The 12,960-nt window shown below is 51.9% G+C and overlaps 5 protein-coding genes across 5 annotated transcripts; 4 read left to right on the forward strand and 1 right to left on the reverse strand.

The window, feature by feature from the left end:
• Nucleotides 1-388: 388 nt before the first annotated feature.
• N7506_012229 (uncharacterized protein) lies at nt 389-2,092 on the forward strand (the record flags this gene model as incomplete). Its single annotated transcript, XM_056961520.1, has 1 exon — nt 389-2,092. One exon carries the CDS (start codon nt 389-391, stop codon nt 2,090-2,092), a length of 1,704 nt encoding a protein of 567 aa, XP_056806054.1.
• Nucleotides 2,093-2,387: 295 nt separating this feature from the next.
• On the reverse strand, nt 2,388-4,582 carry N7506_012230 (VPS9 domain-containing protein; the record flags this gene model as incomplete). Its single annotated transcript, XM_056961521.1, has 2 exons — nt 2,388-4,251; nt 4,308-4,582. 2 exons carry the CDS (start codon nt 4,580-4,582, stop codon nt 2,388-2,390), a joined length of 2,139 nt encoding a protein of 712 aa, XP_056806055.1.
• A 359-nt stretch (nt 4,583-4,941) lies between these two features.
• Nucleotides 4,942-6,734, forward strand: atg15 (triglyceride lipase ATG15; the record flags this gene model as incomplete). Its single annotated transcript, XM_056961522.1, has 2 exons — nt 4,942-5,100; nt 5,157-6,734. The coding sequence occupies 2 exons, from the start codon at nt 4,942-4,944 to the stop codon at nt 6,732-6,734; spliced, it is 1,737 nt and encodes a 578-aa protein (XP_056806056.1).
• A 1,505-nt stretch (nt 6,735-8,239) lies between these two features.
• On the forward strand, nt 8,240-9,899 carry fgaCat (catalase easC; the record flags this gene model as incomplete). Its single annotated transcript, XM_056961523.1, has 4 exons — nt 8,240-8,261; nt 8,316-8,368; nt 8,419-8,598; nt 8,649-9,899. The coding sequence occupies 4 exons, from the start codon at nt 8,240-8,242 to the stop codon at nt 9,897-9,899; spliced, it is 1,506 nt and encodes a 501-aa protein (XP_056806057.1).
• A 663-nt stretch (nt 9,900-10,562) lies between these two features.
• Nucleotides 10,563-12,328, forward strand: N7506_012233 (putative MFS alpha-glucoside transporter; the record flags this gene model as incomplete). The annotated part of the gene is made up of 2 exons (XM_056961524.1): nt 10,563-10,871; nt 10,931-12,328. 2 exons carry the CDS (start codon nt 10,563-10,565, stop codon nt 12,326-12,328), a joined length of 1,707 nt encoding a protein of 568 aa, XP_056806058.1.
• Nucleotides 12,329-12,960: the final 632 nt, after the last annotated feature.

The following is a 12,960-nucleotide window of genomic DNA, read 5'->3' on the forward strand; positions in this document are numbered from 1 at the left end:
ATCTAACAATTCTTCAGTATGATTCGCGCTTAGGGTTCACCCAAAGCATGAATGCGCGAGGTCCCCGTCAATCCCGGGCTCGGGCCGATTTCTTTTTCTTTTTTCTTTTTCCTTCTTCAGAGAACACATCCCACGTTTACGTATTGAAGCTCGCAGGTGGCTGCAGCAATTGTCTGACATCAACCTTTTATCAATATCTCTGGATTTACGGAGGATTCTTCCATGGTTCTAAGATTGTATTGACTGCTGATGCTGGTATATACACTTGACTATCACCACGTGACCACGCGTAACCTCGCGCGGCGGTGACTGAAATCCACCGATCACCGCCCAACACCATCCGGGTCAAGACATGTATCCTCCAACCGTATGAGAGACATCAGCAACAATGGGGGTTGGTGATTATATCCATTCCAAAGAGGGTGGACTGCCGCGCGGAGCCGACAAAAATGTGCGTTCACGACACCAGCGTGCTGAATCGGCCAGACCAGAAGTGGCCCCGGCGCAATTGACCGGTCTAGGCGCCGCGGCTGCCAATGGCGCTGGAGGTCCAGCTTTTCAAATGTCCCAATTCCCAAGTCAACCCCGTAGCCTTTCTACGCAACCTGTGCAAGGGCCGCAGCCTACACATGGCCAGTGGGACAGGGGTGTTTTTGATACCGACGTGGAAGAGATTGATGATTCCACTGTGGCAGGAACCAGTGTTTACGGGGTGGATGAAAACAAGTCCCAGGCAGCATTGAATACAAATGCAGCTTACTCGAATGCTGATCCGCAGCCCTTGTACCAGCCGCGACCCGCACGGCAGACTTGGGGAGCCAACTGGAATGATCATCTGGGTAACCAAGCCACGAAAAAGACGGGGTTCGATTCTGATGAGCTCGAGGACTTCGGAAGCCAAATCACCTCGTCGATTGAAGGGGCTGGCGGTGATGATGAAAAGACCGACGAGGCAGCGGGTTGGTCACACAAGCCGCGTGCGGCAGAGGAGCCACTAAGCAAACGCCTGGAGAAGTTCTGGAATAACACCAGGAAACGAACATCTTCTCCCCAGCCCGTCAATATAAGCCCTGATCCGGAGTCTCAAGGCGAGACCCAACCCAAGGCGAAGCCACGGAAGCTGGGCCAGATGCTCACTGCCGGGCCCAGGAAGGTCATGCTACCCCAAAACCCATCATCAACGCCTAGGACACGTTTCAGTCCCCCCAAACCCTCACTTCTCGAGCAACTCGACAAGAGACTTGAGACATCGCCCACACGCCAGAACTCCCAACCTCCACCAGACCTCGCTCCGTCACCCAGTATCTCGTACTTCCAGGACCACATCGGTAGCGACGGTGGCAGTGACGACGGCATGGAACCTACTATTCGCGCAAGTGACAGACGAGTAGTCAGTCACTCGACCAATGCCTTCGACATGACCAGTCTAACCGACTTGGACGTCGACGAAACAATCAATGATCCTTTCTTCGCGCATAATTTACACGAGTCCCACGAAATTTCTGAACAACATGAACAACATGAACAACATGAACAACATGAACAACATGAACAACATGAAACATCAGAACTACAAGAACCCCACGAGCCACACGAGCCTCCAACCCGAACTCGCCGCAACACTATTATACACAACAAAAAGCGACCGCTGGAGGCAGACTACCCCCCAGAGATTCTCTATCAAAAATCATTCTCAGACCTCCAAGCCGAGCCCTTTGATAAGGCACCTACTCCTCCCCCGATCAAATCACCTCCTCTGCCACCCAAACCAGCGTTCATTCCAGAGGACCACGAGCCCAAAAACGCCGTCTCGGACCTCTTGGCTCTCACTGATCCAGAACGCCGAAATTATCTTTCCCACATGACCATGGATGAATGGGAGGACTGCGGGGACCAAATGATCGATCGATTCACTCACCTACTCTCAGAAATGAAGAATCTGAGACGTGCCCGCCGCCACACAGCCGCTGTATTCGAAGGCGAAGTCAGACGTCGCCATGACCAAGTCGAAGCTCAGGATTCGGAACTGACGAACAAATTGACCGAGATGAGAAGTGGTGGTGCGGAGGTTCTGCGCGGTCGTTATCCTTGATTTCTGATCCTTCGCTTGAACTGTTATTCACAACCTACTTTATCGTCGACTGCGAGTTGATTATTCTTGCCAAATACCCCTCTTAAGCTTGTTCGGATTCCTGGGTTCTATTTAACCCTCTTAATCAGGTTCGATGTTTTGTTTTCTTTCATTTGGTGATAATATATTGCTAGAAATGTATGGTATGGACAATGCATCGATAGACCGAACGAGGAGATCCAGCCCTTCGCAAAAATGAAATGCAGTCAGATATCTATAACGCCAATAGTGCAATTTAAACGCCCCGTTTCAATGTTTACCGAGACTCGGGCTTGTAGAGTGCCGCAGCGAGTCTCTTGTAGTCTTCAAGCAGGACAGCCACATCCCCAATGCGGAGATCGCGCGCATCTTGAGTATCAAGGAGACGCTGGATAGGAGGGTCAATTTTGACCGAAGCAGGCAGTGGGCTGTTTCCGCTATTGTTACTCTCAACCGAGGCAGGCGATGGCTTGAACCGGTCAAGTCCAGAGGGAGAAACAGAGCGGCCAGTGGGAGTCTCTGGAGCGTTGCGGCCGAAGCCCCTCATCATGCCGGGAATGTGGTTGAGTGGGTTGAGAGTGTTGCCGAAGTTCCGCATTGATTCTAGCGGAGTTGGGCTCGTTGCCGTGTTTGATGTGAATTCTTCCCGCAGGGATGTGGTGATGGACTTTTTACTGCTGCCCTGGGTGCGGGTGCTATCCACGCTACGGTCGCGGGGGGTGGGTCCCCCGCTGGATGGATCTGCGAGTCTTGAGCTGCTGCGTGGCGGCGTGTTGTCGCCCACAGAGACAGAGTTGATCGCTGCCAATTCTTCTTGGGTCAGACTCTGATTAGTGGAAGAGGTCGATGGCAGTGTCACTAAACGCCGAGCCTCGGCCAATGTCTTTGGGAGCACTGGCCCGCTTCCCTCTGTGTTGGGTCCTTGGCTGATTTGCATTTCTTTCAGACGACCAAACAAGAAATTGAAACTACTGTCCAGGGTGGCACCGATATTTTTGAGACCTTGGTCTGCGGTGGTACGGACGGCGTCATTTGCAGCACCGAGGACTTTGGCAGGGGGCTGGAAAAGGTTGCTCAGGCGCCGTTGCTGGGGAGTTGTAGCGAGGCGTGGTCTGGGCAATGTAGCGGCAGGTTCTTTGGGTTCCGGTTTCGCCATTTCGGGGGATGCTGAGATGGCTGAGATAGACGAAGTGGTGGTCTCCTTTGACGGACGGAACGGATCGACAGGCTCCGCGGACGGCGTGGTTGCTTCCGGGGTTTTGAGAGGACCATCCTGCAGCTCATCGGCACGCAAGGTTGAGAGATCGACATTTTCCAAGAAACTGATCGCAGCTTCAAGATTGGTCAAACAATAAGCTGATTCACCGTCAAATTTGCTCGAGGATCTGAACCGTTGGATGAAAAGCAAATTGCTGACAATGTTAATGCCCTCCGGAGGGCAGGTCACCAGTGAGTAGATCAAGGTTGGGAGAATTTCATCTGCCGAGGAAGACGACGGCAAAATTTTGGTAAGAGCATCAACGATGGCCTTGTGGGCCGCTGCAAGCTGCTGAAGCTTCCCAAGAGGGTACTTGTAATTATCCATCTTTGCGAGATATTCTCGAGCTTGGGCAAGGAACTCGTTCGCTTCTTCTTGCTTCTGCTCATCGATGGATTCAAGATCTATATCAATACCGAGGTCCTTCAGATTAATGCCAACTAACAGCAAAGCTGCAGTCTTCGATCGCAACTTTTCATCACGCACATCATCCAGTGTGCTTTTGTGTCGCCAGATCTTATCGTATACCAGCTCGCAAACCCTGCGTTCTGCGGCTTCTTCCAATGCGCTTTGCTTGCTTTCCAGAGCTTTGCGGGCCTTGCGCTTCTCGGCCACTTCTCCCGCGGTCAGCATTTGACGGCCCGGGGCCGTTTGTCGGACATTATCCTGTGAGCGTTTGCTCGTCAATTTCGATAGCGCACTTCCCCGTGGAGGGTTGACGGGGACCTGGGGCGAGAGATCACGGTTGATGCGAGATATGAGAGCCGAGATATGGGTGGCTATGTGGGATTCGGCGCGGCTGTAGAAGACCTGGAAGAGCTCGGAAATTTTGTCGATCGTCGGAGGCGAATTATGCACTTTGGCACTCAGAGAATTCACGAATCTGAAGGCCGTTAGATAAGGAAAAGAAGGTTTTCGGTGGGACAGTGCGATGATTACCGATCTGCGAGACTGATTAATTCAATGGGAAGCTCCTCTGAAGGGTCCTGTAAGCTGCGGGACAGCACAAAGCCTTCCTCTGCCTGTCCATCGCCGGTAGTGCTCGAATCTGCGGAGCCGCGTCTTTCGAACACGTCAGGCCCATCTGCTTGCCCCTCCTTGACTGAGGGCACAGGAGTCGAGGGTCCCCCTGAATTCTGATCTGGGCTCTCCATTCTGGTGTATGGTTGTGAGGAAGTTATTGGAGACCGAGAGGCATTTTCAAAGCCAGACATTTCAAAGACCAGGGGCGATGGGGGTCTATCAGGCACTAATTGCGTGTCTCCGCTTCCAGATGCAGCTGATAGGCCTATGCCGATCACTACCCGGAGCTCCGCCGTTTTGGCTGTCCTAGTCGTTTGAGGGTCAGGAGCATGAACAGCAGCTGATCAAGGTCACAGCATTGAATATTGAGGACTCCAGGGCAAAGAATGATGCAAATGTCCAAATATCCAAGGAACGAAAAGATCAGGAGGAAAGATTACCACATCGCGTCACGGTACTCAATCACGTGCAGATCCCGATCTCCGCACTGCGTCACTTGATAAGTCACTCGATAACCGCGATAGTCCTCCTTCTTTGACCTCACATCATCATGTCCCGCAAACGCTTACGGTATGGGCTCAGTGTGAGCCTTTTGTTATTGTCTACCTTATCATTTGGGGTGGCCTCTGCCGCTGCTCAACAGTATCCACTTATCCCGCCACAAGTGCCCTTGAACGGGCCCGAACCTCCATCGGAGGCCCATGAGTTTGTAAGATGATCAGCCTCAATTTTGTCTACTCACCATTTACTAATGATCTATTTCAGTCCCTCCGTCATATATTCCACCGGGTCGACTACGAAGATGTCGAGTTGCATGCGAGGCTCGATATCAAGCCGGACACTCGCCTCCGAGCCGTGTCCGAGGATGGTGATGAAACGGAGTATATAGCATCGGAGTCACCTCTTCTTGCTTCGTCGAGCCCTCTGAAAATACAACGACTAGCCGATCGACGAGTGCCTGTGGTTGAAGGACATTTAGCAGCCGCTCGATCTTCCAGCTCCGCAGTCGCTCTATCCCCACTCGACTGGGTCACGGACACTGTGTCGGGCCCAAATATTACCGACAAGCAAACAGTATTGACGTTTGCTCAGATGACCGCAAATGACTACATTGAAGAGCCTGGGACGGGTGCCTGGCATACCATTCACGGCCAGTTCAATTATTCGGGAAGTTTTGGATGGCAAAAGGACGGACTCAGAGGACATATTTACTCGGATAAGACAAATAGCACAGTTGTCATCTCGTTGAAAGGTACTTCGCCTGCTCTTTTCGATGGCGCTGGTACCACTACCAACGACAAAGTGAACGACAACCTATTCTTCAGTTGTTGCTGCGGCCAGGGAGGCTCGTATCTATGGAGACAGTCATGCGACTGTCAAACGAAGACATTCACCGCGAACCTGACTTGTATTGTGGAATCTATGAACGACGAGAACCGCTACTACAGACAAGCCATGGATCTATATTCCAACGTTACCGAGATCTACCCTGATTCGAATGTCTGGATGACTGGTCATTCCCTTGGAGGTGCGATGACCAGTCTGGTTGGGTTGACGTTTGGATTGCCCGTTGTGACGTTTGAGGCCGTGCCGGAAGCCCTACCTGCAGCTCGACTTGGGATTCCGAGTCCGCCCGGCTTTGACTCGCGACTTCCACAGGCGCGACAATTTACCGGAGCCTACCACTTTGGACATACGGCAGATCCGATCTATATGGGAACGTGCAACGGAATCAACTCAATCTGCACTTGGGGCGGCTATGCGATGGAGTCGGCGTGCCACACTGGTCAGGTGTGCACTTATGATACTGTGGCAGACAAGGGTTGGCGTGTCGGTCTTGGTACTCACAAGATTGAAAACGTGATATCCGACGTGATACTGAAATATGACACGGTTCCGACGTGCATCAAAGAGGAAGAGTGTTACGACTGCGAGCTGTGGAAATTCTTCAAAAGCAATGGGTCTGAGATTACCACTACTACCTCTACGACAACCACGACGTCTCTCACTCGAACTTCTACATGCAAGACACCCGGGTGGTGGGGCTGCCTGGATGGGAGTACCACAGACACAGCCACTACTACCACCACCACGTCTCCGACAAGTACAGCCACTACCACGACATGCAAGACTCCGGGTTGGTTTGGGTGCAATGATCCCACCACCACAACAGCAGCCCCCGCATCCACAGTAACAACCACTTTACCCACAGTGACCGCAACCGCAACTACAACTGCAAGCACCAGTTGCCATGACCCCGGGTGGTTTGGCTGTCGTGATTCGACCAGCGAAGTAGCCACCACCACAGCCGGCCCTGTCGTCACGCCCACCTCCACGACTTAACAGACACCCGATGCTGTGCGGGGATGCTGGGACAAGTCGACTCACACCCATCATTACCTCGGCACCTTCATTGAATACTCTCATCGTTTGATCGCGTTCATACATCCACTGGACCATACAGCATGGTCTCATTGTTCTGATCAAATTGGCCCCCTGCGGCTGTACTAACTATACCCATTTACATCACATGATTTGTTTGACTTTTGCTTTGTTTTTAGCTTCCCCTGCACCATATACAAGATACGATTTGCACGAGAGCGAGCAATTTGTTGCCATCATTCGGTTTTGACAGTCTCTGAATTTACAATTCCAAAGGAAATACGTTCCACACGCCTGCTCAGCTCAGGGCCTGCGCTGATATACACAAGCGGTCACAAGTGAGCTCCAGTAGATCCACAAAAGAGGACCCTAAAGCTTCATGGTAGCTAAGATAGATATTCTATTAGAGTTTTTGGGGACTCTCTTTGACAGAGACAACAATCTCTTGACCCATCACCGCGATAAAAGTGACGGTAACATCCTTCTCTTCATCCGTGAACATTCGCTTGATTTTATCACCAACTTCATTTGTTGGAAGAGGAACCTCGTACTTTTCATCCCCGTCATCCAACTGCACCGTGATGACACCATTTTCGCAATCCAACTACAGACAACAAGAAACCCGCATTAGATATCCAGTTCATACACAGGGACCTAGGGCAACCATACCAGTTGACGATCAAATCGCGTGACGTCCGGTACATCCACGTTTTCGTCGTCTGCCACGCTAGTTTTCAACTTAGCGCCGGTGGCTACATATTAAAGATAGGAAGAATTAAATCGAAGAGTATGATGTATTTAAACAGCTTCACATGAAGTTGACTCTCTCTCTCTCTCTCTCTCTCTCTCTCTCTCTCTCTCTCTCTCTCTCTCTCTCTCTCTCTCTCTCTCTCTCTCTCTCCCTGCGCTCATCTACTACATCCAGGACTCTGTTGTTGTGTGTCCAGACAGAAGAGTAGTTCGTTGCCATTCTTTAGCAGTTCATATCTTCTGCATCTGAATCAACTTTGCGCCTGTAGAACTTTCACATGGGCGCCTGTAGACTTATATGTTAATGATACCTATATGGCCAATCGATTTTGGGTTGAAATGTGCTAGGTTTACTCCGTAATTGCCCACAAGGAAGTTGATTGACAGCAGTGAGATTCTTTGATTTTCTTTTTTTTCTAAATTTTTTTTTATTGATATATCACAGCCATATCGCCATGTAGATATCTACACCGTACGCTCTTGGAACCTTGTAATTGGTATGGTTAGAACCATCCTGAAACACCCATCTGATTGTTTCAGTCTCGATAAGAGAGTTATCGCCCTGGAGGATGTGGATATCAAAGTCTTCGCAGCCAATGAATAGTGGATGATTTGCTATTACCGGTGGATCCGTTAGATCTTATTTTTTCTTTTCTTTTTCTTTTGTTGAGATTAAGTTTCTATTCTTGAATACTCCAAGATCTAAACATACAAACATGGGTAACGACAACGAGCCCAGTGAGTATACATCTACAAGACCAAGACTCGTGGACATTGGCTAACCCTGCGCAGAGACCTACCGCTATAACGAGACGCCGGTCTACACTGCCTCCAATGGCTGCCCGGTACGACCAATGGCCTCTTTCTTATACAGCAACCTCTGATATCGTGTTAGGTCATGGATCCCCAAGCCGCTCAGCGCATTGGGCCTAATGGCCCTCTGCTCCTGCAGGATTTCCATCTGATCGATCTCCTGGCACACTTCGATCGCGAGCGCATTCCCGAGCGCGTGGTTCATGCAAAGGGCGCCGGCGCCTACGGTGAATTCGAAGTCACCGACGACATCAGTGACATTGTATGAGAATTTCTTGCTTGGATTGGAACTGCGATACTCACACTTCGCAGACTACCATCGACATGCTCAAGACCGTAGGCAAGAAGACCAAGATGCTCACTCGGTTCTCAACCGTTGGAGGTGAAAAGGGCTCCCCCGACAGTGCGCGTGATCCTCGTGGATTCGCCATGAAGTTCTATACAGAAGAGGGCAACTGGGACTGGGTCTTCAACAACACCCCGGTCTTCTTCCTGCGTGACCCGGCCAAGTTCCCCATCTTCATTCACACTCAGAAGCGTAATCCCCAAACCAACTTGAAGGATGCCACCATGTTCTGGGATTACCTGTCCACCCACCACGAGGCGGTCCACCAGTTGATGCATCTGTTCAGTGACCGTGGCACTCCCTTCTCCTACCGCCACATGAACGGTTATTCGGGCCACACCTACAAGTGGATCAAGCCGGACGGCACCTTCAACTACGTCCAGATCCACTGCAAGACCGACCAGGGCAACAAAACCCTCAACAACGACGAGGCCACCAAGTTATCCGCCGAGAACCCAGACTGGCACACCCAGGACCTCTTCGACGCCATCCAACGCGGCGAGAACCCCTCCTGGACCTGCTACGTGCAAACCCTCAGCCCCGAACAAGCCGAGAAATTCCGCTGGAACGTCTTCGACCTCACCAAAGTCTGGCCTCAAAAGGATGTCCCCCTCCGCCGCTTCGGCCGCTTCACCCTGAACCAGAACCCGCAAAACTACTTCGCCGAAATCGAACAAGCTGCCTTCTCCCCGTCCCATATGGTCCCCGGCGCTGAACCCTCCGCCGACCCCGTCCTCCAAAGCCGCCTCTTCTCCTACCCCGATACCCAACGCCACCGCCTCGGCGGCAACTACGACCAAATCCCCGTCAACTGCCCCCTCAAAGCCTTCAACCCCACCCACCGCGACGGCCCCATGAACGTCCACGGCAACTACGGCGCGAACCCTAACTACCCCTCCACTTTCCGACCCCTCGCTTACCAACCCGTCAAGGCAAGCCAGGAGCACGAGAAGTGGACCGGTGCCGTCCTCGCCGAACAATACCCCGTGACCTCGGAGGATTACGTCCAGGCTAATGACCTCTGGCAGGTCCTCGGTCGTACTCCGGGCCAACAGGAGAATTTCGTCGGTAATATCTCCGGTCATCTTTGCGGTGCGGATGCGCGCGTCCGTAAGGCTACTTATGAGATGTTCCGTCGTGTCAATGCGGATCTCGGGGCTCGGATTCAGTCCGCCACCGAGGCCAATGTTTCTGGTGCACCGCCGGCGCGTCTGTAGGCCAGCGTATACTATACCCTATGATCAAGATTTATATTGGAGTTATTTTCTGCGTCTGCCACGTTTCGTTCTCTGTTGATGATTTCCTATCCGGGTTTAGGCTTTGGATTAGTAGACTTAGCGGGGATTATAGTTCGAGGATATCCGGGGAGAAGTAGAGAGTCAGGAGTGGACTAGTCCAATGGGACGGGGCACGTTGGAGTGGAAGCAAGGGGGAATTATTCCACGTGGACGGAGTATAGATGGAACAGGAGACTCCCGCTAATTATTACTCCGTATGACAGAAATAATATCGAGAGGTAGTAGAAGAATAGAATAAAAGAAGAATAAAAAAAAGAAATACGACGGCGACCCATCATTTGCCCCATGCGGCCTCGCCAAGCTTCTCATCCCGCGAAAATTTGCGCCGAAGACCCTCGGAGACCTTCAATTCCCCATCCCCCGCTAATTCACTGGACCTCTTGGACCTCTACGCTTCGCTTTGATCGATTTCCTTGCCAGTGGGAGTTATTCGCTGGTGCTCGCGTGCAATGTTGGCACTGTGGGTACTTTGATTTTTCACTCCCCTGACTTCCGAACCCACCGAACCCCCTCGACCCTCTCCGTTCGAGACTCGAGTCTCTAGCATTGAACCTTGAGACCTTACTCTCAATCTCTCTTACAATGGATCCAAAGGCGCCAGATACTATCTCGCCGGTGGGCGAACCGGAAGAATACTCCGGGCGAGCCTCGGATTCCACCACGAAAATCATTCAGAATGCAAAGGCCGCGACGGATAAGGAACGCTCCATGACATTACTGCAGGGCATTCGATTATATCCCAAGGCCGTCATGTGGAGCGTGCTCATCTCCACCTGTATTGTGATGGAGGGGTACGATATCAGTCTGGTGAACAACTTTTATGCATTCCCTCAGTTCAATCGGAAATATGGTGAGCAGATGGCCAATGGCAAATATCAGGTTTCTGCGGCGGTAAGTGCACCCAATTGGAAAGAAGAGGAAAACCGGAAACTAATGACTTCTTCCTACAGTGGCAAGCAGGGTTAAGTAACGGTGCCTATTGCGGCGAAATCATCGGTCTCTTCATCAACGGCTGGGCGTCAGAACGGTTCGGATACCGGTACACCATCATGGCCTGTCTCATTCTCGTCAGCGCTTGGACATCGATCTTCTTCACAGCGCAGAACGTGCAGTCCCTCCTGGCGGCGGAGATCCTGTGCGGTATTCCCTGGGGTGTCTTCCAGACCTTGACCATCACCTACGCTTCCGAAGTCTGCCCCGTCGCTCTCCGCGGATACCTCACGACCTACGTCAATTTCTGCTGGGGTCTAGGCCAATTGATCGGAATCGGTGTCATCAAGGGAATGTTGAAACGAAATGACGAATGGGCATACCGTATCCCCTACGGTCTGCAATGGATGTGGCCACTGCCATTGTTTATCGGAATCTGGCTTGCGCCCGAATCGCCCTGGTGGCTGGTTCGAAAGGGTCGTACTGAAGATGCGAAACGCGCCCTCGTGCGCTTGACTAGTAAAAGCAAGGGCCAGGGCGAGGAAGAGGAGGAATTCGATCCGGATGAGACGGTCGCTATGATGGTGCATACTACCGCTCTCGAGGCCAAAATCACCAATGGCGCTAGTTACCTCGATTGCTTCCGCGGGACCGATCTGCGTCGCACCGAGATCGTCTGCATGGTCTGGGCGATTCAGAATCTCAGTGGAAATTCCTTCTCCAATTACTCCACCTATTTCCTCGAACAGGCCGGGTTGAGCTCGGACAATTCCTACGCTTTCGCCATGGGTCAGTATGGCATTAACATGGTCGGCGTCTTCGGAGCCTGGTTCCTCATGACCCTAGGCATCGGTCGGCGCACGCTCTGCCTATACGGCCTCTGCGGTCTCTGCGCCATGCTCCTCATCATGGGCTTCCTGGGTCTCGTCCCAGAGGCCCACAAAGACCAAGCATCCCTTGCGACCGGCGCAATGATGCTGATATGGGCCCTCTTCTACCAGCTCACGGTGGGTACCGTCTGCTACTCCTTGGTGGCTGAACTTTCCACCCGACGCCTACAAATCAAAACGGTCGTCCTCGGCCGAAACCTGTACAACATTGTCGCAATCGTCTGTGGTGTCCTCACCCCTTACATGCTGAACCCGAGTGCGTGGAACTGGGGCAACTACGCCGGATTCTTCTGGGGTGGGATCTGCTTCCTCTGCATCATTTACACGTACTTCCGTGTCCCTGAACCGCGCGGTCGGACTTTCGCCGAGCTGGATTTGCTCTTTGAGCGTGGTGTCAGTGCTCGCAAGTTCGCGGAGACGGAAGTTGATGTGTTCGATGAGACGATCGAGCGTCATGTCATCGATAATTATCGTGAGACAAAGGGTGATCCTAGTGATCCTGGCCAATTGGAGAAAAACCGTATATGAAAATGTGATGTGTGACGACCGGGCTCCTGTATATATATATAATCCAAGCATATTGTACTTACCTCTATTTACTGCATATTCCTATACTTCGTATTGACGCTTAATTTCCTTTCTGACGTAGTCCGCTCAGCCGTGGGTTTTGACTTTCGACTGCCAAAAGTGGGCTCCTCCCGAGGTCCCGCCTGTCAACTTCCCCCTCCGTGCTTTTTTTCTTTCTCCACTTCAATTCAGGTCTGGAGGTCATTACTCCGTACTTTCGAGCTTTAAGAGTCCTCGCCTGCCCAGGTGGCTCTTGCTTAGGTTCCACTCTCCTGCAGCGCAATGGACACCACCTTCATCACGATCCATGGCAAGTCTCCCCGCTTCTGACTGGTGCGATCGCACCGATCGATGCCTCGATCGTCCCCGATCCATCCTTAGTCTGGAGTATTCTGACATGGGTTCAATGGCACTAATGACCACTAGATCTGACCCGTGATGCCGCCATTCGATATGCTTCAGATAGTATAAGCGTCGTGCTGGGTTACAAACCGGTCGAGGTCCTCGATCGTTCATGTTGGGATTATTTCCACCCTCAGGAATTGCCCTTTGCCCGATCAATTCATGGTCGCGGCGTGCGTCTGGATAAAGCG

Source organism: Penicillium brevicompactum (genome assembly GCF_028827555.1).
Source record: "Penicillium brevicompactum strain IBT 35665 chromosome Unknown utg000009l_segment0_segment0, whole genome shotgun sequence".
NCBI lineage: Eukaryota > Fungi > Ascomycota > Eurotiomycetes > Eurotiales > Aspergillaceae > Penicillium > Penicillium brevicompactum.